The sequence below is a fragment of the Pholis gunnellus genome (genome assembly GCF_910591455.1).
Source record: "Pholis gunnellus genome assembly, chromosome: 17".
Lineage (NCBI taxonomy): Eukaryota > Metazoa > Chordata > Actinopteri > Perciformes > Pholidae > Pholis > Pholis gunnellus.
The window spans coordinates 4,111,375-4,136,479 of record NC_136544.1 but is presented as its reverse complement, the minus strand read 5'-3'; the positions used below and the strand labels follow the sequence as shown (position 1 = coordinate 4,136,479).

The 25,105-nt window shown below is 43.6% G+C and overlaps 2 protein-coding genes across 2 annotated transcripts; one reads left to right on the top strand and one right to left on the bottom strand.

Moving 5' to 3' along the window:
- Positions 1-1,041: 1,041 nt before the first annotated feature.
- Positions 1,042-12,904, bottom strand: LOC306708917 (deoxyribonuclease-1-like). Its single transcript, XM_079176889.1, has 9 exons — positions 12,856-12,904; positions 9,642-9,767; positions 8,739-8,827; positions 8,483-8,575; positions 6,886-6,995; positions 6,407-6,519; positions 6,128-6,279; positions 5,910-6,003; positions 1,042-1,205 (listed from the first exon to the last, which is right to left on the bottom strand). Exons 2-9 carry the CDS (start codon positions 9,657-9,659, stop codon positions 1,044-1,046), a joined length of 831 nt encoding a protein of 276 aa, XP_079033015.1. The 5' UTR covers positions 9,660-9,767; positions 12,856-12,904; the 3' UTR covers positions 1,042-1,043.
- On the top strand, positions 11,069-22,282 carry naa60 (N-alpha-acetyltransferase 60, NatF catalytic subunit). The gene is made up of 7 exons (XM_079176892.1): positions 11,069-11,256; positions 12,885-13,000; positions 13,427-13,556; positions 14,497-14,593; positions 19,437-19,671; positions 20,139-20,305; positions 20,430-22,282. Exons 2-6 carry the CDS (start codon positions 12,891-12,893, stop codon positions 20,293-20,295), a joined length of 729 nt encoding a protein of 242 aa, XP_079033018.1. The 5' UTR covers positions 11,069-11,256; positions 12,885-12,890; the 3' UTR covers positions 20,296-20,305; positions 20,430-22,282.
- The last annotated feature ends 2,823 nt before the right edge of the window (positions 22,283-25,105 follow it).

Genomic DNA, 25,105 nt, shown 5'->3' with positions numbered 1-25,105 from the left:
TTTGGGAATGATGTGCAGTTTCCAAGGAAACAATCATCCTGTAGAGCCCACATCCTATTTTGTATCTAATTGTTCTCCAACTGTATAACAAAAATAGGTTTCAAGAATACGCTCAATTTCACCCTACATATCTATGCAAGGAGAGAAGGGAAACTTATAGAATGATACACTTGTTTGGGGGACTTCGTGACACTAGTTGAAAAACGCATCTGCCTTTGGTGTCACATGTTAATTTGTGTCAATTGTGCTAACATTGTTGAGTACAGCTCCCTGCAGCAGCTCACCTTCACTGTTCAACCAGCAAGCTCGTGGAACACTCACCATAATAAGTAGTTTGTTTGTTTCACTTATGTAGCAGAAAGGAACAACTGCATTTTGTTGCTATCCCTGTGTTGGACAGTGACAATAAATTAACCTTGAACCTTAATAGACACAAATGATTCAATGACATAAATGTTTTCTATCCAAATTTCGAAATACTTTATGTAACATCAATCCATTCCAATTTACCATCAAACCATATTTTGTGAAATATTCAGTATGCTAGTTGGCAGATGTTTACACAATTGTATTTTCATATTTATCTATTAAGCAACTTGAACCACTACAGCCTCTAAACCATGCTGTACAGGAGACAAACCACTTCCTGGCAGTATGGCAGGGATATGAAATACACACACCTGGATTGTAGTTGCAAGAAATATTTATTCTGGTATTTTCTCAGAGCATTGTGTTTGACAGCCATGTGAGAATCATGGAATAAAAACATACTATTGTAACTGTCACACTACGCATATCTGCAAATCCATATTTTAATGGTGGATGGATGGGTTGACGTGCTAAAAAGCTTCACAGACCTACTGTGTCCAGTTACGGTTGCTAAGCAAGGACAATTTGTTTTTTGAGGGAGGGCTTTAGCGAACAGTCAATTATTTATTCTACTTGATACAATGAAGGTGAATGGACTTTTGTTTGTGCTGCTTCAAACAATGAAAAAAATGACAAAACAGAATAGCAGAAATAATTTGTTTATTTTGGTCGAGTCAATTAATCCAACGAGTCATGGTTGCAGCGTGTTGCACTCCCACTAAGTCTTCATTATCGCAATTCACCGTGGAGGTCTTTGCAACGGTTTTGGCAGTCCTGTCCTTTTCAATCAGCGTCACCTCCACAGGGTAATGGTTGCTAAGAAGACATATCAATATCTGAGAAAGAGGGAGAGAGAAAACGTTATAGGTTTCCCCTGTGGCACAACTTCTAGTTTGTCCAGCTCCAGCAAGATGTCCTCGGTTAGACAGAAAACAGGTTTTGTAAAACTCAAGTCATCAAAATACCCTTTTCACTTGCATCACTACAGGACTACATACAGTACTGGTTTTAAATGTTTCAGCACCAACAACCAAAACCATTGACCATTTTCAAAGCATGTATTTAAGTTTGTTTTAAAAAATAGTCAACTGTCAAAAAAAATAAAATTCTCTGCATTATTTAGGGCTCTGAGCTGAACTATTGCTCGGCTGGTCTGGGTTCCTCAAGTCTCCTTCGGTTGCCTGGCAACTGCTCAAAGGAAAGAAACAGTCCAGCATATAACCTTCCGTAAAATCTGATTATTTGGTGAGTTTTAGAGGTGCGTGGAGGTGGACTTTGATACACTGATGCACAATTATGAATCCCACTGCTCTTCTTGGCAAAACCGCCCTGTGTAGCTGGTTGTTAACAATGTTAGGGTTAGTTATTAGACCTTTACTAGTTTGGGTCAGTAGAGCCCATTGGTCAGGGCATAGAACCTGAACAAATCAGGCTACCAGTACCTCGGTGAGCATGGCTGCTGGCCAATCCTTGTGCTTGAATGTCTGCGCAGGATTCATAATAACGACAGTTTCTTCCCGTCGGCAGTCGGGCTCATTAACAGAGCCCGGGTCCCCCACTGACTCTCATCCTAGGACAATTTGCTACCGGTCACTCCCCTGCACAACCCTTCATATTTAAATACACTTGTCACTTTTACATTACAATTACGTTACACTTATTTAAAGTACTGTTATCTGTTTGTCTGTGTACTTTATTTTATATTCTTCTATATTCTATTGTAATTTAATATGTTTCTATTTCTTGCACTGTGTTGATTGTTGTTGATTGTTTAATGTTATTGTTTAATGTTATTGTCTAATGTTATGCACCACCCGCCATGACAAATTCCTTGTAATTGACAATTTATTGGCAATAAACGGTTCTGATTCTGATTACCAACACCTTCTCGAGTTTGGAATCTGTTGCTCCTGTAATCTCTCCCAACAGTGATGTCACCGTGCATTGACTATATCACTATACTTCTACATCACTGCTGCAAGGAGAAAACCATTAAAATGGAATAGGAGTAGAACGCAATGAATGGTGTTGTGTTCATTTGACCAGTACAAAAGAAAATTGTGATTATTGATAGTTATGGTAGTTTGTCCTTCCCTGGAGTGGCGGGGAGTAAGGCAGAGTTAGACCCAGAGCTGCCACTGAGCTCATACTCTGTAACCAGTGTAGCATTAGTGGACGATGGAACTAGCAAGCTAGCCACTTAGTCAGCTGTCCACTAGTTAGCTAGCTAGCTAGTTGATGCTGGTTAAAACCTCTTAAATCCTCGGACCAATTTTGAGACCTCTGCTCGAAAATGTCATACCCAAACTCTAGAGAGTGTAAATCTCTAACTACAAGGTCTATTTGAATAATGGAAATGGCAAAATAACACAAATAAATGTGAGCTTTCTTAATATGTGTACATATCATTGTATATGTTACTGGTAAATGCTAAACCGAATGTTACACACAGCTCAAATTGAAAACTTTCAGGTTCGCCTTTTTTTTTTGTGCCTAAAAAGCACTTTTATTGATTTTAAATGATGCACACTCAGGCCTAAACTCTTCCAAATCATATCACAACATGTCAGCAGTCCTTTTTAAAAAAAAAATTGTTTTGATAGAGTGAAGTATGCTTGAGAAATCAATGCCGGTGTACAGGTCAGCTGAGGTCAGCCAACGTCAATTCTGATTTTGGAAGGAGCACATATTGCTGTCTTATTGTACTTTTAAATACTATATAACTATATATTTCACTTCTTTTATCACTAATAGTGTTCAATCTATCTAATACAGCAGTTTGGCATCATTTTGAGAGCCTGGGCCATATGAAAACTTGTAAAATATGGCTCATTTTCATCAGAATTTCAGTTTTACGGGATGTATTTGAACCTAACACAGCCTGTGATCGGCCGATTTGCGCAATTCCCACAGATTTGAACCCGGAAGAGTCTGGGCAGTGTAGTCATTCGTTCTTTGAGTTATTTACAGAATTTTAAGCCAATAAAATAATCGAAAACTGTGATCCGCCCCCATGGGTCAAACCCATTGGCCCAAACTGAAATTATTACTCATTTGTTATAGAAGCTCGTCAGAGACTCAGTTTTTTTCACAGCAGAGGAGAGAGACAGCTGCGAAATGGCCGCATGGATTATTGATTTATTTTTTTCGATTTTCATCCAGGAAACATCTAAAAGGTACGGAGCGTTTCAATGTTTATGATGATGGGCTGAGTTGATATCTGTGGCAGATCAATAGTAACTTTCTAATGGTTTAAAGTAGAATAATTTGGAAGCGATAGTTCGATGCAGTGTGCTCTCCTCGTCCTCCTGGATATGAAGTGTGTGTGTGAAAGTGCCGTAGATCGCGGTTGGGATCGATAACAGTGAATATTACTCGCCTTCACCTGGCGAGAAATAGGTGAAATTGTGGTAGTACTTGTAGTACCTTGAAGTACTTTGTGTATATATATGTTTTTGAGTTATTAAAATAGGTTACATGGTCCATTTGATCAGAATCTCTTCGTCGTGTACGTTTTTGAAATATTTTAAAATATCATTTCATTCGTTCTCAGAAGTGATTTGTACTACATGTGTACACTCTTCGCCCCCCCCCCCCCCCCCCCTCTAGCCCCCCAATTGCGCTACCTACTGCCACCCACTGGTATGGAAGAGTATTTAATTACTTAGCCAGACACTATATTGCAGGCTCAGACGCTCAACAATGGCAAATTATTTGCAGCAACTAAATATTCTTTTGGACCGATGAAGTAAAATTGGACATTTTCCTACAGCACACCTGACGATGTCTCAATTCAAACTTCAAGACAAAACAGGCGAAATAGCAGCAGGTGAACCTACAAACAGGGCTCACCATGCTGCAAAATAAATCAAATTATGGTTGTGATTACTTACTACCTTATATATGGGGTACTAACATATGCAGTCACTCATCAACGGCACAATGATGGTGGAGCTTCTAAAATATTTTCCAACCAACATGTCAGTCCAGAGTTATTAAAGACAGCTGTATTTTATAATGGTTGGCATGCTAAGTGATCACATTAAATACATACCTGTAACACACAACAAAACTACGAGCCACCACAGAGACAGGACAGGGGCCAAAAAGGAATGAGGCCATGCCAACAGGCTTTCATAAATTGGTCATGATTAGGGGATTGGTTGGGGGAGGAGCCAGCCTGAGGGCTGCGTTCACAACCCTACACCCTATGCTTCATTCTCTCTGGAGCATTCCCCACACAATTTACAACAGCAAAGTCCCTATATAAAGTCATTTAAAAATAAGATAATAAGTTTATAAATCATAATAATCAGTAATGAAGAACACAGACATCATATTTCATTGTCTCATCCTGTCTCCTTTGTTGTTTTTCTTACTTTATCATTTGTCCGTGTTTCCTGTTTTATTTTGTGTTTTCCCGCCACTGTGATTGTCTGCCCCGCCCCTGATTGATCCCACCTGTGTCCCACACCTACACCCCCCCACTGTACTTGGACCTTGTGTTCCCCTGTCTCTGTGCCGGTTCATCTTAGTCCTTTGTGTCAAGCATTCCAGCGATTCTCCGAGTGTTATGTTCTCTGCCTGTTTTTCGTCGACTAGATTTTTTGCCTGACCCATTTGAGTGCCTTTGAGCAAATACTTCCACCGCAGCCTCTGTGCTCTGTATGCTGACTTCGTTCCATGTGTGTGTGAGTGTAGTTGAAGGAGATCCGCCCTGACAGCGTGATAATAAACTACACCAAAACATTAAAACATACTAATAAAAAGCACCAGTAACGTTGGAGCTTATCAATTCTCTGGTCTTTAATAATTTAGCGTAGTGCCAATACTGAGTGCTAATACTGAGTTTCGGTGCCCATCACTATCTTTAGTTAACGCAAAAACGTGAAAGGCTCATGGCGGTGCAACATGGCGGACTCTGTGGAAGAGGACCCGCTTCCTGTAAAGATAAAAATGTATTTTTCTAAGCGAAGTAAAGCATAAGCCTTCTTAGTTTCAGGTCATTATACACTAATAAAAACATAGTTATGAATATTATGTTCTATTTCTGCCTATTAATCCACACTCTTCCTTTTTACTCATTTACTCTGGCTCTCTACACTTCGTAACCATCTGGTTGGAGGTCGACACGCTCTACCCACTGAGCTACAGCCGCCTCAAAATCAGAGAAGAGGTCAAACGATGTCACGCCCACAAATGATGCAGTCGATATCGCCACATTTGGGGAACGGCTCTGGGTGAACCAGCTTTTTGATCATTGATTCTCCCCTGCCATGGAAGTAAGCATTCAGGACTAACTAACATTCATCCCACACATACACCTAAGTCACAGCTTTTGGGAGCCATCCTCTGATTGAAGGACGACCCGCTGTAGCACCGAGCCATAGCCTAGTTCTATGTCCGTTCTACTCCTTCATTTATTTCTATGGTGAAAACATAAAAGCGTTATGCTGCTCTTAATAGACCCGGTCTTTTTGTAAATTGCAACTGATGTGAATTCTATCATAGAGGAGCGTTAGAGCTAAAGTTGATTTTACCTGCTGCTCGGTGAGACCAAAGGCCGACATGAAGTTGTAGACCTCAGCACTGCGGGGCTTCACTCCCTTCATCATGTCATCAGTGACCACAATCCTGCAGATACAGGAAGAGGAGTGGAATTCAGAGTCTGTGTGTGTGTGTGTGTGTGTGTGTGTGTGTGTGTGTGTGTGTGTGTGTGTGTGTGTGCATGCAAGTGTGTGTTTGTGTGTGTGTCCACCTGTCGTAAGGTAAGCCTGTTATCACTGTAGTTTTGTGATCGTCGGTGATCAGCCAGTTGAAACCATTGCGTTTGGAGAGGCGGATTTTTTCCCATTTGGTGCCCGATACATACTCACCGCCAGCGTTGAAGTCGCCCAGCAGCACGATGTTCTGCAGGGAGAGCAGAAATAATTTCAACCACCTCATATAACAAATTAATCATCCTTTACACTCTTTTTTATTTTATTTTCCACCAAATAATTGGTTTTGCGTGTGTTTTCTGGAGGAGAACATTCACATTGTTGTTCCAGCGGTTCTTGACATCAGTCACCACGTCATAGAGGGCATCGATTTGCTTCACAGCTTTCCTAGGAGTGGTGTGCTGGGCGATCAGAACAAACTTCTCCACAACTATAAAACAGGAGGAAGGAGAAAGGAGTGAGTGAACGAAGAGGGAAATGCGAGATGACAAGAGACAAGTTGATGTTTTGGATATGGCAGACATGATTCATATAACAAAAAAGTGAGCTCACTGTCTTTTAAATTTAGAGTTGCCGGCCCTATTTGGCTGACATAAATACTGTATGGCAGTCAGAATTCAACTGAAGACAAAACATTTTTAAAGGGGCCTTGGTGATCGTGACCTCAGAATCTCTCACACACGTCTGGTGTTTAGTTCTCAGTTGGTCGCCTAACGAGAGAGGCAATCCACATCACTGGCGTCTGACAGTGAGAAAGAGTTATCGCTGTTCTTTGCCGCACTCTTTCAGAGCCTACCGGTGTGTTCGGAGGAGAACTCAACGATGAAGGGCGGGCGGCTGAAGACATCGTAGAAACAATGAGGGTCGTCGTAGGTGTAGGATCCAACCATGGACACCATCGGCTCCCTGCAGAGGAAAGATAGTACTTAACCACATCTCTCACTTCCTGTAAACATATTGCTTTTGAAGTAGTCTTCAAAAAGCGGTTAAAGTTCATCAACTCTTTCCTGTTCACAGCTATTCACAGCATTGCTGGAGCAATTTCAAATGCATTTTTATTTTTTACAACACATCTGCAAGTGGTTTGCATTCAAAAAGGAACAGTGTGTAGGATTTTGGGGGATCTATTGGCAGAGTGTTGTTTGTTGCATGTTTTCATCACCTGAAACTACGAATCGTTGAGTTTTTGTTAGCTTAGAATGAGTCTTTCTTAGCTACGTAGAGAGTGGGTCTTCTTCATGTAGTCCTCCATGTTTCTACAGTAGCCCAGAATGGACAAACCAAACGCTGGCTTTTTGTGTTACCTGAAGGCGCCTGTAGTTTTCCGACATCCTTGTAAAAGGAGGGATGAGCGAAGAGGCGTTCAGTTGGTTTGAATCTGCAACCTCACCACTAGATGCTCCTGAATACTGTACACTGGCCCTTTAAGTGCCTTTGTTGAGAAATTGCATTCGATGGCACGAAAAGCTGTCAAAAGTGTAGAGTTTTCTAGCACAGCATGTGACACATGATCACATATTTACCTTAAACTCCGATCTGCTAATATCTGTACTGAACCATCTTTCATAAAACCAGTGGTGGGGAGTAACCGTGTTGTGTGGATTATGTTGTGGAACAATTTGTGGATTAATCTGTGGACTCTTTGAGTGTGTCGAGACAAACAGCGATACTTTTAGGAAGAAAGGAAGTTGTTTCACCAACTTGTACGAGGGAAATTGGATCAATAAAACCTGTTTTGCTTTCACCTACGAGCGGTGTCCAGAAACACGTGTCAACTTAAGGTTTACACTCTGCTGCATGTTTTGGACGCTATACACATGTACTATTTTGAGTTACTTGTACTTGAGTGTTTCCATTTCCTGTTACTAAACACGTCCACCCCACTACATCTCAGAGGCAAATATTTACAATAAAGGTTTACTTCAGTTACTTTACTTAAGGTTACTTTTCAGATTGTACTTTCACATCCAAAACATGTAACATACATTATAACATGACGCATTGGTACAGATTAAATTACTAAATTAGATATCAAGTAGTTCAAATTGGCTCCACCAAGACCAGCTAACAATAGTAATCTAGCATTGTAATCTATTACTCTGACAGGGCCCAGTCTGCTGCATTATGTGGTGATACTTGTGATACTTTACGTTTTTCTGATAATACTTGTGTATTCGATGTCGAATGCTTGTAGTTAAGTATTTTAATTGTAACGTTGGCTACTTCTACAAAAGTAGTTTTCTGGCACTAATCGCTGACAATACGGACAAAGACACTGTGCAGATCTGAAGTATAACTTAAAAAGATTAATAGTTTGTTTTCTGTTCACTGATGCGGGGTCTCAACGGAGGATTCCGACAGAGGATCGGTTGTTTTTGCCTCTCTCTGTTTACCTGTAGAGGAAGACATATCTCTCCTTGTGGTTATTAGGACCCAGAGGCTCGCTGTAGATGCAGTTGTACGAGGACCCAGGACACGCAGGACAACTGCGAAAACACATACAAACACACACACAGATGTAGAGCATCATTTTGTTTGTCTCAAATCATAATGTGAGTTCATGAGTCGTCCAACTTAACTCCTACAGAAGGTCACTATATTCTGTGTGTAGTAATATAAGCACTACATAAGGTGTGTGGTTAGTCTAACTTGTTGACGGCCTTCTTGAGTCTTTCGATCACTGACTCATCCGGGTCTCTGACCTCCTGGATCAGAATGATGTCGTAGCGACAGACAATCTGAGAAACAGAAAACAACACATATCTGATTAGAGTTCTTGCAGCAGTGCCGTCTAATTATATTAGTGGTCTGTTTAGTTTCATTCGATTCAAGTAGAGTTCTCCTGAAACAAAGAGAAGAAGAACTAAAAGAGGTGAACCAACATAACATCTCCTTTTCCAGTCAAATTAAATAATCTGTGACGCGACATTTTACTTGCCCCGGGCAACCCTTGTTGTTGAGTCCTGCATGGGAAGTACTACTTGTGTCTCGAGTGTCTCTGGAGGACACAATAAGCCCTGATGATGTCATAGTGATCTATAGTGTCATCAGGGTAATATGAGCTTGGGCTTGGACAGTACAAACGGAAAACCTGCATTATAAACTGGGCACATAGTATTTAAAAGCCATGGACATTTACCACCCAAGGAGGTTCTAAAGAAATGATAAAATGCTTAATGGTTGAATTATGGGAAATTTAGGATCCATTCTTTTTTTTAAATTATAATTTTTTTTTAATCTACCTCTTGTGAGTCCTCCAACTTTATGGATTTGAAAAAGAATTGCTGGAGTGCCCCTTTAATCTCCAAAAGATTCTGAACAATACAGTGTTGTAACTAAATCTAACGACATGCTCATACTTCTAATGTGCTTTCTAATGTGCTACCAACTTATTGCAATTGAAGGGAGGCCAAATGTCGGGTAAACCTTGTGCTATTTTAACGTTACTCAGCGCTGTTCAAAATATATCCTCTTTATATTGTGTTTGTGATGAGATACAGTCTTAGAAAAAAGGAATATTGAATGCAAAAAAAAAAAAAAACATTTTCAGACCCTGCTGATGTAGTTCATTTGATCCTCGTTGGAGGCTTTCGTGATCCCAAATGTGTCGATGTTGAAGGCTCCCAGCCGCAGGGAGGTAGACAGATGCAGCAGGGCCAACAAGAGGCCCAACGCATCCTGGGCCAAAGAGGTCACATTAGTGTGTATATTTAAAATACATCATTGTAAATCTTGATTTTATGACACATGGACAGTTAGCATGTAATAGTTATACTGCATGCTAGAGGAGCCTGAAAGACTCTCTGCCCTGCTGTGGGAGTCAGAGACGCACCAACACCTGCACCCCTGGACACACGCAGCAGGATCCCTATTCCGGGCACTTTATCTCACTGCGAGTCGGCGTTTCATGTGCTGCTTTTTGCAGAGGCATCCTGGGTAAATTATTACTCCAGCAGGAGAATCATTATTCTGTTGCCCTGGTCACGATGGTGTGGAGGTGATTCTTGGAGCAAAGGTTGTAAAATACAGTGTGGTGACCTTTTTGTTATCCTATACGCATACTGTTGCCGTATTTTACATTTAGTCAGCCAGAGTAAAAACCATATCCGGTGTTTAATGAAACATCTTCGCCTTTAAAGTAACATCTTATTAAAGATCAAGCAAAACCAGTCCGGGTGTATATTGTTAGATAATCTGCAAGTATTGTTGCTGGGAGGTAACCAGCAGGTGTGATTATTGAGACCTCAGAAAATGGTTCTATTGTGACGCATGGAATCAGAGAGTGGCAGCTAGTGGTGGAATGACTACATTGATTTAAGAAGGTCTTTGTATTTCCATTTGTGCTACTGTATACTTCTACTACACTACAATTCACAAGTACATTTTTAACTCCCCTACTTTTATTTGACGGCTTTTGAATAGCTTGCGGATTCAGATTATTAATAAAAAATCAAAATCCAAAAATAACTTATGATGTCTTATTATAGATAATGCTACATGTATATACAGTACATTTGTTAATATTAGCTCTGCCTTCACCACCTGCAACATTAGTGACTATTACATATAAATCTATCACTCATTTTAATCCAGTCATATAATATATATTATGTTGAAATGGGCCATTCGGCGTAATGAAGCCTACTTTTTCTTTTGGTGCTTCAAGCAGATTATATTTTGATGCTATTAGGCCTACTTTTTTTAATGCAGGACATTTAAGTGTAACATAGTATTTATACACTGCAATATTGCTACTTTTACTCAAGAAAAAGGTTTGAGTATTACTTATTATTCTACCACTGGTAGCAGTACAGCAGTAAGGAAACAGGACAGTGGGTTCTTTTGGTTATTTGGTTTCAGCCCGGCAGGGGGCGATAAAGCGCTGCTGTGTTCAACACCGACCGACCGGATCACGGAAGGAAACACTGCGTGACGTCATTGGTGTAGCAGCCACAAACAGGAAGAAAACATCCAGCTGTTATCTAAGCAGGGCGAGCTTTGGCTAGCTTAGCAGCCTGTGTAGCATTGTCACCGTAATGAAACGGCATTGAGAGTCGGGAACAAACTGGTGTTTGGTCATGCTGTGTCCGGAGTAGCGGCCGCATCGCTGGATACCCAGGGAATAGCATTCTCCTCGACTTTCCTCCGGTGCCGGTGTTGAAACGAGGTACGTTAGCTTAGCAACCGGACGTCAGCTAGCGCTAACTAAGGCTAGCCTGGTTGCTAATCAGCAGGCAGGTGTTCTACTCGTAAAGAGACTGCTTTAACAGCGCTCTGCGTGTTTTACACTGCGAGCTATTGTACTGTGACTGTGTGAGCATTATTATGTCATTGTAATTGTACTCTTGGACGTGTAGATAATATAAGATATAAGCTATGGTAGGCTCACTAGCTACTAGTGATTAAAGCAGACATCTACAATATGAATTAAGTTGATAAGATATGATAGTTTAGTGTACATAGGTAATGTAGTCAGAAGTAACAACATGAAGCTTGTTTATGTGGAGTGTCAGCTCGTTGGACTAACACACTGTGACACATTAACACAGACTGGTTTGGTGTCAAGGCTCGATGACAATAGATGGACACAATGCATTCTCTGCACGCGTATTTCTTTGTTTTCAATATAGCTTTTGTAGGATTTAATATATCTTTTTGTGCAGTCAATAACCTGGAGAGGAGACGGCATCATTCACCCCTGATTTGGTGTCTGTTCTGCACATCAAGCACCTGACACCATAAATACAATGTCAGGACATATAATAAATGCTCTATTATACTTCATAGGAGGCGGCACTATTGTCACATCTTGCAAAAACACAATATGTTCAGCTCTGAAAGCTTCATAAGCTATTCCAACTTAAAGCTTACTTTTAAATGCCTACATGGTCATGCTCCTTCCCTGCTTAATGAATTCGTTACTCGACACCGGTAGAGTCAACACACGGGCCTCAGTATACAACTGTCTCATTGCATTACGCAAAACCTCATTTGGAGCAAAACTATGGAACTGTCTACCAACTGAATTGAAAATGCAACACAATTTGAATGTTTTTAATAGCGGTATTAAATCATGGCTAAAAGAGAAACATTGTTCTCACACCTAACACCCCTGTAGACACTTGTATTTTGTATTTTGTGTATGTATTTTCTTTCTTCTTTAACTTTTTTTTAAAAGTCTTCTGTGGACAGGTGTTGTAAATTTGCGTTTAGCTACAAACACTAAACACAGTGCATCTGGTCCTGGTGCATAAATGTATGTTACAATTCTAATGCCACTGTGATGTCCGTATCAAATAAAATAAACATAACACAACTTATTGCTAAATGCTGCACGCCCACTACTACATAGAGCAGCGTGTGAGAATTAACGGCGTTTCCTTGCATTGTAGCGGATTTATAGTGACATATTTTGATGTAATTATGCCCCAAACAATGAATTAATTAATCAAAACATATTGCAGCCTTACTGTTATAGTGGTATAAAAAAAGAGTTATTGAGGCTGCAACTAAAAATTGTAAATTTCCCATCACCTGTCCCAGGACCTGGGGTGGCGTCTTTAAAGGAATACTTCACCCCCAAAATGAACATTAGTGTTTCAATGTATCACCCCGCGTTACCTTGAAGCCTTAAAGAAAATTTTAGTTTTCTCACATGCCTCCATGGCGGAAGATCAAAAAAACTGAGAAAAGTCTCAATGAAGTGAAGTAAATGTGAGAAGCGTTAAACAACAGCAGAACTCTATCAAAACAGCCATTAACATACCTTTCTTTGCTCTCTGTTGGTCTCTGCAGGTGTGAATGAGTGACGTGGTGCCTCCCACAGCTCTCAGTGAAGTCCAGCTCCGCTTCCTCTGCCACGATGACATAGAGAATGTCAAGCTGCTCTGTGGTGATTGGTTCCCAATCGAGTAAGCGCCACACTTTCTTTTCAGATTTACATTGATATGCACTTATTCACTGCAGTTGTGCACCCACATTAGTTGACTATGGCATGAATATTGGTTGCACTTTGGGGCATTCTCAATGCTGGCCACTGGAAATCTGGAAAACACTTTGGTAGTTCTAAAAATAACTTGAAGAACTGTTGAATGTTTTTTCAGATGATATAGTAGTAATAGATATAGTAATTTTTATATGTGTGTATTTATATATATATATATATATATCTTTTCCAGACTTTTGAGACAAAGTTAGAAACTCAAAACCAACTAAATTAAACAAACAGTTTCTGGTCATCTTCACTGATAACTTGCTAGCGTACGGCTTGTAGTTTCCTGGCAGAGTTTGCGCTTATGTACTTTGGTTCGCTGACCCTTCTGACCTTTACCTTGCAGGTACCCAGACTCATGGTATCAGGACATCACCTCCAACAAGAAGTTCTTCTCCCTCGCTGCCACCTTCAGAGGAGGCATCGTGGGAATGATTGTGGCCGAGATCAAAGGCCGGACCAAAGTACACAAAGAGGTACGATGCTCAGCCCTGTTTTCACACAAAACACACACCGCTGAGAAGATGTACTCTGCAGAGATGGCAGTCGTTAGTTTGGAAATGTTTTTCATTCATTTGATCACATCTTTAAAATGAATCGGGCTACTGTGTCCTATTCTGAATTTGGGTAAATGTAAATTGCTGATACGTCAAACATTTGCAAAGCTTTTGACTATCATACTATGCAAAATGGCTGAATGAAGTGGTGATAGTAAAGTTCTTAAGGCCTTTACTCACTCGAATAAACCACATGAAAATGAAATGTACTCGCCTGTGAATATTTTCGCCTCAAATCTATTCATAGTGGCAGTGATGCGAGTTTGTGACAGTTTGAATAGATTGGCACGGGCATAGGACCAACTACCAGGATCCTATTGACCCAGAGCAGCGTCTGGCAGTCTATCTGAAGTGAACTGTTGTAAAGCCTAAGCTAATGTAAGGTCATTTATTGAGTTTCCTTTTAGGCAAAATGCCCTGAGTGGATTTGAGTTATCTCTGGTAAACAGTGTAAATATGTCCAGGGCTTTTATTACTGCTGGATTACTGCAATTAAAAGTATTCCACTGGGCTGATATCAGAGATCTGCTCCTCTCACTTTAGGCCACAGGTTGTCATAAACGTACACTAAGTGAATTAACTTCATTTACCTTTGGAAGAGTATTTGTATTTTCGAAGATCTACCTTCCAAGGGTAATTTGCCTGAGCAAAGAATAAAGATGGTGTGCTGATGAGGGAGCATACAGAGCAAATAACCCAAGTGAAAGGTTTTTTTTATTATTAAATACTGAATTGAATGTAGTTTTCATCTACATTGTGGATGGTAGAAGAAAACTTTAATGTTCATCCTAATTTGCAGTTTTCTCTCACTCTGTGTGTGTGTTTTTTGTTTGTTTGTTTGTTTGTTTGTTTGTTTTAGGATGGAGACATCCTGGCCTCCAGTTTCCCTGTGGACACACAGGTAGCCTACATCCTGAGCCTTGGAGTGGTCAAAGACTTCAGGAAACATGGCATAGGTACTCTAGCGTCCAAACCTTTATCAGAATGTAAACCTTAAGTTGACGCGTGTTTCTGGTCCTAAGCACAAAGCTCACACCGATACAGCTCGTAGTTGAAAGCAATACGTGTTTTTATTGATCCAATTTCCTTCCATATGTGTTAGTGAAACGACTTCCTTTATTCCTAAATGTATCCCGATTACCTTGCACACTTTAAGCATCCACAGGTTAATCCACATAGCACATTCCATCTGACACGGTCGGAAAACTGTGCAGCTCCATTCTGCTTCAGATACTACAAAACCAACCGTCGCCACTCCACATACTACTAACCAACTGTCGCTAAGTGTCCTTAAAGTGACGGCAGTCTGACACTTACGTATATTTCTTACTATAACAAATTATAACAACATCCTTGTAACATTCAATGTAGAAACAGATGTGATTAAAGTTAAACATGTAAATACAAGTAAATATGTAATAGCAAATAGAATATGGCTCTTACAGGTACAATTCCCCACCGGCTCTCACACATTGGAGGACATCTGTTTAGAGATTTGCTCAAACCTGTACGACAACCCGTACATGCCTGCACAACTGCTGAAACCCACAGGAAGTCGTTCGTTGTAGTTTTCCCCGCTTATCGGCAATGTGACTTACACTTTCATGCGGATTTATGGACGAGGATAACGAATAAAGTTATCCATCCGTTCCATCCATTTTCCTCCGCTTATCCGGGGTCGGGTCGCGGTGGCAGCAGGCCAAGCAGGCTGACCCAGACTTCCCTCTCGCCCACAACATTTTCCAGCTCATACTGGGGGATCCCGAGGCCTTCCCAAGCCAGCTGGGAGATATAATCCCTCCAGCGTGTTCTGGGTCTTCCCCGGGGTCTCCTCCCAGTTGGACGTGCCCGGAAAACCTCCAATGGGAGGCGTCCAGGAGGCATCCTAATTAGATGCCCAAACCACCTCAGCTGACTCCTTTCGATGCGAAGGAGTAGCGGCTCGACTCCAAGTTCCCTCCTGATGTCTGAGCTCCTTACCCTATCTCTAAGGCTGAGCCCGGCCACCCTACGGAGGAAACTCATTTCGGCCGCTTGTACCCGCGACCTTGTCCTTTCGGTCACGACCCAGAGTTCGTGACCATAGGTGAGGGTAGGAACGTGAGTGACAAAATATATTGTTTTGTATCTCTTTGAAAGAATGTAGGTGCTTTCACTGAAATTACATTTATATCTTGAGTTTATTGAGTAAATTGAGAGCTTTGCCTTCCGGCTCAGCTCTCTCTTTACCAAGACGGTCCGGTGCAGCGCCTGCTTTACTGCTGCAGCCGCACCGATCCGCCTGTCGATCTCCCGCTCCATCTTACCCTCACTCGTGAACAAGACCCAGAGATACTTAAACTCCTTCGCTTGAGGTAGGCACTCCGTCCCCACCTGGAGGGAGCAATCCACCGGTTTCCGGCAGAGCACCATGGCCTCAGATTTGGAGGTGCTAACTCTCATCCCGCCGCTTCACACTCGGCTGCAAACCGCCCCAGTGAATACTGGAGGTCACGATCCGAGGAGGCCAACAGGACCACATCATCTGCAAACAGCAGAAAGGTGATCCCGAGACCCCCGAACCTGATGTTCTCCACCCCCCGGCTGCGCCTAGAAATCCTGTCCATGAAAGTCACGAATAGGACCGGTGACAAAGGGCAGCCCTGGCGGAGGCCAACACCCACCGGGAACGTGTCTGACTTATTGCCGAGAATGTGGACACAGCTCCTACTGCAGTCGTACAGAGACCGGATCGCCCGTTGTAACGGGTCCGGCACCCCATACTCCCGCAGCACCCCCCACAAGAACCCCCGAGGGACCCGGTCGAAAGCCTTCTCCAAGTCCACAAAACACATATAGACTGGTTGGGCAAACTCCCAGAACCCCTCCAGTAGTCTTGCGAGGGTAAAGAGCTGGTCCACTGTTCCACGGCCGGGACGGAATCTGCACTGCTCCTCTGGAATCCGAGGTTCGACAAACGGTCGGAGCCTCCTTTCCAGCACCCTGGCATAAGCCTTCCCCGGTAGGCTGAGTAGTGTGATACCCCGATAATTCGAGCACACTCTCCGGTCCCCCTTTTTGAAAATGGGAACCAACACCCCGGTCTGCCAGTCCATGGGCACTGATCCCGACCCCCATGCGACACTGAAGAGGCGTGTCAGCCAAGACAGCCCAACAGTGTCCAGCGCCTTCAGCATCTCAGGGCGGATCTCATCCTCCCCTGGAGCTCTGCCAGGGATATGGGTGAGCCCCACAGGTCTTCAGGCGCTGCCTCCTCTGCAGAGGACATGTTGGTCGGGTTTAGGAGTTCCTCAAAGTGCACTTTCCACCACCCGACGATGTCCCCCGTCCGGGTCAACAGTCCCCCCCCCCTGCTGAGAACAGCCTGGGGTAGGCCCTGCTTTCCCTTCCTGAGCCGTCGGATGGTTTGCCAGAACCTCCTTGAGGCCAACCGAAAGTCCTTCTTCATGGCCTCCCCGAACTCCTCCCATGCCCGAGTTTTAGCACCCGCAGCTGCAGCCCTTCTGGCCTGCCGGTACCTCTCAGCTGCTTCAGGAGACCCCCGGGCCAGACAGGCCCTGAAGGTCTCCTTCTTCAGCTTGACGGCTTCCCTCACCTCCGGTGTCCACCACTGGGTTCTCGGGTTGCCGCCACGACAGGCACCGATGACCTTCCGGCCACAGCTCCTAGCGGCCGCGTCCACAATAGAGGCTTTGAACATGGTCCATTCGGATTCCATGTCCCCAACCTCCCTCGGAATGTGTGAGAAGTTCTTCCGGAGGTGGGAGTTAAAGACCTCCCGGACAGGGTCCTCCGCCAGACGTTTCCAGTTCACCCTCACTATACGTTTGGGCTCGCTGGGTCTTTTCAACCGGTTCCCCCGCCATCTGATCCAACTCACCACCAGATGGTGATCAGTTGACAGCTCTGCTCCTCTCTTCACCCGAGTGTTGGCCGCAGATCAGATGATACGATTACAAAGTCGATCATTGATCTCCGGCCTACGGTGTTCTGGTACCAGGTACACTTATGAACCACCTTATGTTCAAACATGGTGTTTGTTATGGCCAAACCATGGCTAGTACAGAAGTCCAATAACGAGACACCACTCGGGTTCAGATCGGGCAAGCCGTTCCTCCCAATCACCCCACGCCAGGTTTCTCCGTCATTGCCCACGTGAGCGTTGAAGTCCCCCAGGAGAACTATGGAGTCGGCAGGCGGTGCCCTTTCCAGGACCCCTCCCACCGACTCCAAGAAGGCCGGATACTCTGAACTGCTGTTTGGTGCATAAGCACAAACCACAGTCAGAGCCTTGCTCCCCGCAACCCGTAGGCGCATGGATGCGACCCTCTCGTTCTCCGGGGAGAACTCCAACACAGCGGCGCTCAGCCGGGGGCTCGTGAGTATCCCAACTCCCGCCCGGGGCCTCTCACCTTGGGCAACTCCGGAAAAGGACAAAGTCCAACCCTTCTCCAGGAGCTTGGTTCCAGAGCCAGTACTGTAGGTGGAGGTGAGTCCAACTATATCTAGCTGGTATCGCTCCACCTCCTGCTCCGGCTCTTTCCCCGCTAGTGAGGTGACGTTCCACGTCCCTAGAGCTAGTCTATGCTGCCGGCCATCGGCTCGCCCAGGCCTCCGGCCTGACCCGCCGCCCGGTCTGCATTGCACCCGACCCCGATGCTTGTCCCTGCAGGTGGTGGGTCCACAGGGTGGCTGCTCCATGTTGTTTCTTCGGGCTGAACCCGACCGGGCCCCATGGGCGAAGGCCCGGCCACCAGACGCTCGCCGACGAGCTCCCCTCCTGGGTCTGGCTCCAGGAGGGTGCCCCGGTTTCCCTGGTCCGGGCGAGGTGGCTGAAGACCGTGGGCTGCTTATCATCAGGGTTCTTTTGAACCGCTCTTAGTCTGGGCTCTCCCCTGAGACCCTGTTTGCCTTGGGAGACCCTACCAGGGGCTACTGCCCCGGACAACATAGCTCCCAGGATCACTGAGCCACTCAAACTCCTCCACCACGTTAAGGTGGCGATTCGCGGAGGAGTAACCTCCGCGAATCAAAATAAAGTTATCCTCGTCCATAAATCTCCTCAAAGTTTTTGGATAAACAGACACTCTTTCTTCTGTATCGGAGTAATCCACTGACATCCACGGGTACAGTAGAACAGGAACCGCATGCTTTTAATGGCGCCCGTTTTCCAAAATGTGAATGAATATAGGCTAAAAAAAAATTGCGGATTTAAATGTATTGAAATTTTACAGTGCACTGGTCTATCCAATGTTATCAGGTCTTTATCCACTCTATAAATAAATAGATAAACACACACCAGCTGAACAAGCCTCTGGTTGTAGGCTCATTCCTGTCACAGCCGGACTACAGTAATACCATTTAGAGATTTGCATGACGAGTTTTGCCTTACTCAACACGAGATACGTTTGAAACTCAGGCTACAGCACCTTGGTCGGTCGGTCTCCGCTCGTGATGCGCAGGACGCGGCATTGGTACATTTTGATGTACGAGGCCGTTCTAGGCAGGTTAGCCATGTAGCTCTGTTTGTATTTGTTCAAAATACCTCCAGTCTTCGGTCCAACAATCGGCGAGGCTTAAATGTGCCGACTGAGACTGGAATTTATTTTGGGTCTTGGAATGACTTGCAGACTAGACTCAATCTACACTCCCTCATCTCTCCAACCAGTTTGAAACCAAAGTTGACTAAAGCTTTTACCACAAATTGTTCTTGTCGCGATAGATTTGGTCAGGTGTATATTTAATCTCTTCTGTTTTGTTGATGTTTTGTGAAACATCCCCCCCTTTCTATCAATCCAGGCTCCCTACTGCTGGACAGTCTGAAGGAGCACATCTCAACCACGGCCCAGGACCACTGTAAGGCCATCTACCTGCACGTCCTCACCACCAACAACACTGCCATCCACTTCTACGAGAACAGGGACTTCAGGCAGCACCACTACCTGCCCTACTACTACTCCATACGAGGCGTCCTCAAAGATGGATTCACATACGTGCTCTACATCAACGGGGGTCATCCGCCCTGGACGATATTATATCCTTTATGTGGAAGCGGGAGCGAGGAGACACTCGCTCACTATTATATATACACACTCATATTGCCACACGTCATGACGTCTGTGTGGACGTTCTTCAGCGTGAGTAGAGGAACAGCATAACAGTAGCTCTAAGCTGCTTATATTTATACTTATTTTAAATATGATTAAAACTGCTGATGACAGCATTTGTTTTAATCAAAGCAAGTAATTAAATAAAAATACAATCACTTATTTCCTAATCATTTGAATTGGTGTGTTTTATGTGAATAACCACAATAGATGACATTTCAAATTCTTCGGGGGAGTTGAAATTATATTCCGGAATGATGGTGAAAAAGAGAAAATCGTAATTGTCAGCAGGTCAGACTTTTGAATACATCGGAAAAGGGATTCAGCCGAGGAAATTACAATGAGTGCATCTCTAAATATAAATGTTCCCATTTTCTTTGACCTCCTGTCCCACTGACTATATCCAGCACATCGGTTCCACCCTGGCCAGCCTGAGCCCCTGCTCCATCCCTCAGAGGCTGTACCGGCAGGCCCAGTCCCTGCTGCGCTCTCTGCTGCCCTGGTCCAACATCGCCTCCAAGACCGGCATACAGTACAGCAGAACAATGTGACGACGACAAGGTGGGCGGGAGCTGTGCTGACAGGAGCATACTTTAGGAGCTAACGACAAGACTTTTATTTTCTGTCTATTGATGGCTGTTTGATTTTCCTCTTTGTCTCTCTTCTGTTTCTTTCCTTTTTGCAGGAGTGCCACCGTTTCTCATGAGTCTTCCCCTGTACACACCCAGATGTACGCGCACACTCACATCCTTGTAACGGCGTTCCCCGCCCTGTGTTTGTCCCGGGACTCAGGTTCAACCTGCGTTTGACCACTCACACGCTCGAATATTATCCCCGATTTCCAATGCGCGCTTGTCGCTGTTCCCACGAGATTGGGGTTTGCCAGCCGTAGGTCCGCTAAACAGGGTTGTTGCATTGCGATGTTGGATTTCCCACTGGCAGACGGGTGTGATCTGGTGAAACCGTGCGATTTCTTTGAACGATTCTGTCTCAATTCTACCCCGTATATACTACTACTACACTATCCCATAGTTACTAAAGTAACCTGTGTACTTGTGTATGCCAAAGCCGAGCAGTGTGGGACCCGCTCTCTCCCCAGGCGGAGGACCTGGTTCAGATAAACCACGGACGGCAAACACAGGTCGTAGTTTTGGTGTGAAAAGGGTGTAACACACACACACACACACACACACACACACACACACACACACACACACACGCACACACGCACACACGCACACACACACACACGCACACACGCACACACGCACACACACACGCACACACACTGGGAACCCGACAGAGACCAAAGGTTCAACCCTGCCTGTCGTTCTGTCTCCTCTCCTCCTGTCCACCACTGTCACAGAGACTATGTATACTGTTTGTATATTATATATACTAAGCTAATATATAAATGTATCTCTATGTATGTCTGTTCTATGCTGTCGTTAGGCCGAGTTCAACGATAACCCACCCTGTCCCCTTTTTTTAAGTGTAGACTGAATCCAGATTCAATTCCACTTTGTAAAGTAGAGACTCAAGAACTAGTTAAGTTGAATTGGTACTTGAATCCAGCTACGCTAGACGGGTAGAATAAAGCTAACCACACGCAGGAAACGTTGGGACACAATGTAGATGGAGTGATATATTAAGTAGCAACTTCAAAAAGGATTCTTCCCTTTTGAAAATTCACGATATCGTCTGATTCGCCGTGTGCAATAACTGAACTGGGATCTGCACTCGTGACATGGGTACAGAAACATATAAACATGTTATAGCATGTATTTACTGCAGGCGCAAAGTGTACAGACACCTCACACACCACGCAGTCCTGCAAGTCCGGTGACTTTCTACGCCGTTTCCAAATGTTGCCCGTGTGTAGTTCATGCAAGAGTGAGGGGGAGTTGCTCGGGTCCTTATTTTAGAGGTTTTAAATGGCCGCAGCCCTGTCCCGTCTGCTCCATGGCTGTAAAATTGCTGCTAATGTAGTGAAATGTCCACTTTGTTTTTTTTCCAGATTTTTTAAAATACGGCCAAGATCAGATTTCTAGGTGGGCCTGTAGACAAATTAAGTAATGCTTCCCCAACACACACGTCACACACCTCGCATGCATGCAGGTGTGTGTGTGTCCGTGTGAGTATTTATGCACACAAGGTCCGAATTTAGCCCCCGGCGAGTGCCAAATGTTGGTCCGATCAGTCCACGGAGAGACGAATGTGTGAAGTTTTCCCGACATGTTGACTGTGAGTTTGTCAGTGAGCGACATTGTAGTTTCTCAATTCTAATGCGTTCTGTTGCACCTGATCCAATGTATACGTCAGTGAGCAAATAGATTTGATACAGGGCATAGCACTGAAAAGGGTAAGGGTATCCGTGTGACAAAATGTACGTTTGTTGTAAAAAGGTGAAGGTGAATCAGTTAACAAGTCAGGTAACTCAAAAGTAAATTTCAGACATTGTGTATGCAATAAATTTGTTTCATTTGACTGATTGTAAAGACTGAGTCAGTGTGACTATTCCTGCTGTATGACTATTTTATTATCATTATTATTTATACCTTTTCTTTGTGATTGTCATACTACTTTGTCATAAACCTGAGCTTGGTTTTCATTCACAATATGCCAACTGTTTGTCTTAAACTTCAACACTCCAGTGATGTAATATTGCACTTCCATACATTTGATGGGACTTAAGAGAGATTTAAAGATGGAATGGTTCAAAGCAAGGCAGCCGAGATCTCCTGACTTTTGGCTCCTACACCTCCCAGAATTCATCGTGATAGCATCTTTTGTTAGTCTCACCGTAGAGAGTTCTAACTTGAACCCAACACAAAGGGTTGTACCTAGAATATTCCGTTAAAGGTTCCACCCAGAACCTTTCCACATTCAAAGGGTTCATTCAGGGTTTTTTACCAAAGGACCCTTTGATATTCCATGTGTTTCATCTAGAACCCACCCAGGGCAGTCAATCATGAACGATATAGATATATTGTAAAAGGCTTCCATTGGGTTCTTAACACCTAAAACATCTGGTGCCACACAGGCAGGATAGCAGCGTTAGCATCCTGCCAAAACATTGCATCTCAAGAACCTCAGCACTTGTAGGAAAAGGATAACATTTGGTAATTATTTTTTCCATTAAGCCTCGTTAATTTTTAATATTGAGTGCATATGAAGTAGCATTACTTGGTCCAGGACCATGACGGTTTTTCTGCACATGATTGATGATTATGGGTTAAAATAAAGAAAGAAGCAGGTTTTGTGTCAAAGTTCAACAGTGGGTTTCGGTTCCCGCACACTACCCGTTTGTTTATTATTCTCTACATTGTACATTTTGTTGTTAATGAATTGATGCTCTTGTTGGGGGCAATTTGAGGAATGTGTTTGTGGCTGAAGGAACATTCAGAAGGACTTCTTTCTCTTCTCAAACCTTTTAGCCACCTCAACTTCCCATGTTAAGCTCCCTTGGGGAGACAAAAACGGCACCGGATTTTGGCTTATGCTTCAGTTTGAAATGTTCAGTACCCCAAAGAGACAAATTCAAACTGATCTTATGTACAGCCACAACATTAAAATGTCCAATCATTGGCCTACGTCATACTCCTACTATATAACCATTAGTGTCAGGATGGTTTGCAATGGAAAGCTCAGACTGGATCTGTTTTTTCTTCTAGTAATCTGATATCAAAACGCCAAGAGAATCATCGTTTGTGGTACGCCGCTGCAGCAGCCATTGTTTGTCATTAACGCTAACCATAGAACTGATGAAGCATGCAGCGCATAGATTAATTTCTTATCAAATTTAACTGTGTATACATTGCCAACGTCCAAACTTCATTGGTTTTTGTGATTGGCACAAAGTATTGAGTATTTAAAAAAAAGTGGTACAAATATTGATGTAAACAATTCATGGCAAAAGATTGCTTTATATTCACCAAATTTGGGTTATTACAATTTAAGGTTGACATGCCAGGACACAAATTTCATGGCAATCCAGTCAATAGTTTCAATCAAAACCACAAATGTAGACCTCATGGTAATGCAAGAGGAAAAGTCAGGCGGGTTCATCATCTGGAAACCACGAATGTCCGACTGAAAGTTGATGATCCACCTTATTGTTGGGATACTTCAGTCTGACAAAATTAGAGTGCCAGAACAGTTTTGAGCTGCTTTTTGTTAGTCAACCTCCTTTGTGTCTGTGTATTGACTTCTCTTGAAAGTCCTTTTTTACGAGGTATGTTTTCTTTTATGTCGCCTAACCTCTGTACATATGAAGGGCATGTGGGAGGCGGTTATATCTCTGGCTCACCCTTTGTTCCTGCTGCCTCCTCTGCTCTCTTTGTTTTTTTCATCTTGTGAGTTGCACAAAAGGGATCAGCAGTCTCTGGTGACGATAAAAGAGACCAATTAAAAAAGGAATTCTACTGTATAGTCATTGCCGTTTGCACAGCGGCTTTATTTCAGCTGCAATTATTGGAGCTGGGCGATGCGTTTTTATCAGCGTCACATTACACACACTAATATGCAAACGTCTGTGTCTCCAAAGAAACAGATTTACAGAAATCCAGGCCCCCGAATGCAGTACGGTCTCCCTCTGCTGAATGAAGGGAGGTGCTTCACGTGAACCGTGTCACCTTTCCAGTTCAACCAGTTCATGTTCTGGGTCATCTGTTTTTCTTTTAGAGTAAAGTGCCTCATGTGTAACTACAGGTGTAACAGATGCACCAACACAAACTGTTTCTAAGTTATTAGGCAATAAAGACTTCTTAAAGTAACTCTCACTCTCTGTATATAAATATGTGTATGTGTGTGTATATATATATATATATACATAAACACATATAAAACGCATGTAGGTAGGCTTTTTACAACCGACACAATCTTACAGAGACGTGACTTGACTGCATCAATTTGTTGTTCTTCCTGGGCAAACAGCAGACGCCATGCTGTCTCGTGCTGTCTCGCCGACGTCCTCGTTCAAGGCGATTCCTGCCCGTCCATTGGTTGTCCTGCTTCCTATGTTTCGATAAAAAGCTCCGCCCGTACCAGCAGTTGGAACGGGCACCTGGCACTAGGATGCCAGTGTCCCCAGCTGTCTACTTCCAGCAATCACATCAGCCAGCCTCAGCAGGGGGAACGCCAGCACCCTCAGTCGCCTACCTCAGCGATCGCATCAGCTTTCTCTAGCCAGGGGGGCTCCTGGCACAGAGATGCCAGGTTCTTCTGTCCTTCAGCTTCACAAATACCTCGACTTCCTCGGAATCACTTTTTCCTCTTTGCCACATACTGCACCAAACACCGACTCCTCTCCTTCCTGGGCAACCTCAACCAGCCTTTATCTCTCACCTGCTATCAACCGGA

Coding starts and splice junctions, on each gene's coding strand:
- LOC306708917 (XM_079176889.1), bottom strand. Junction 6,520..6,885: donor GTTCTCCTCCGAACACACCG/GTAGGCTCTGAA, acceptor CCTGTTTTATAG/TTGTGGAGAAGTTTGTTCTG. Junction 6,004..6,127: donor ACAGGCTTACCTTACGACAG/GTGGACACACAC, acceptor CTGTATCTGCAG/GATTGTGGTCACTGATGACA.
- naa60 (XM_079176892.1), top strand. CDS start 12,891: ATGAGTGACGTGGTGCCTCCCACAGCTCTCAGTGAAGTCCAGCTCCGC. Junction 14,594..19,436: donor CTTCAGGAAACATGGCATAG/GTACTCTAGCGT, acceptor CTATCAATCCAG/GCTCCCTACTGCTGGACAGT. Junction 19,672..20,138: donor CATCCGCCCTGGACGATATT/ATATCCTTTATG, acceptor CTCCTGTCCCAC/TGACTATATCCAGCACATCG.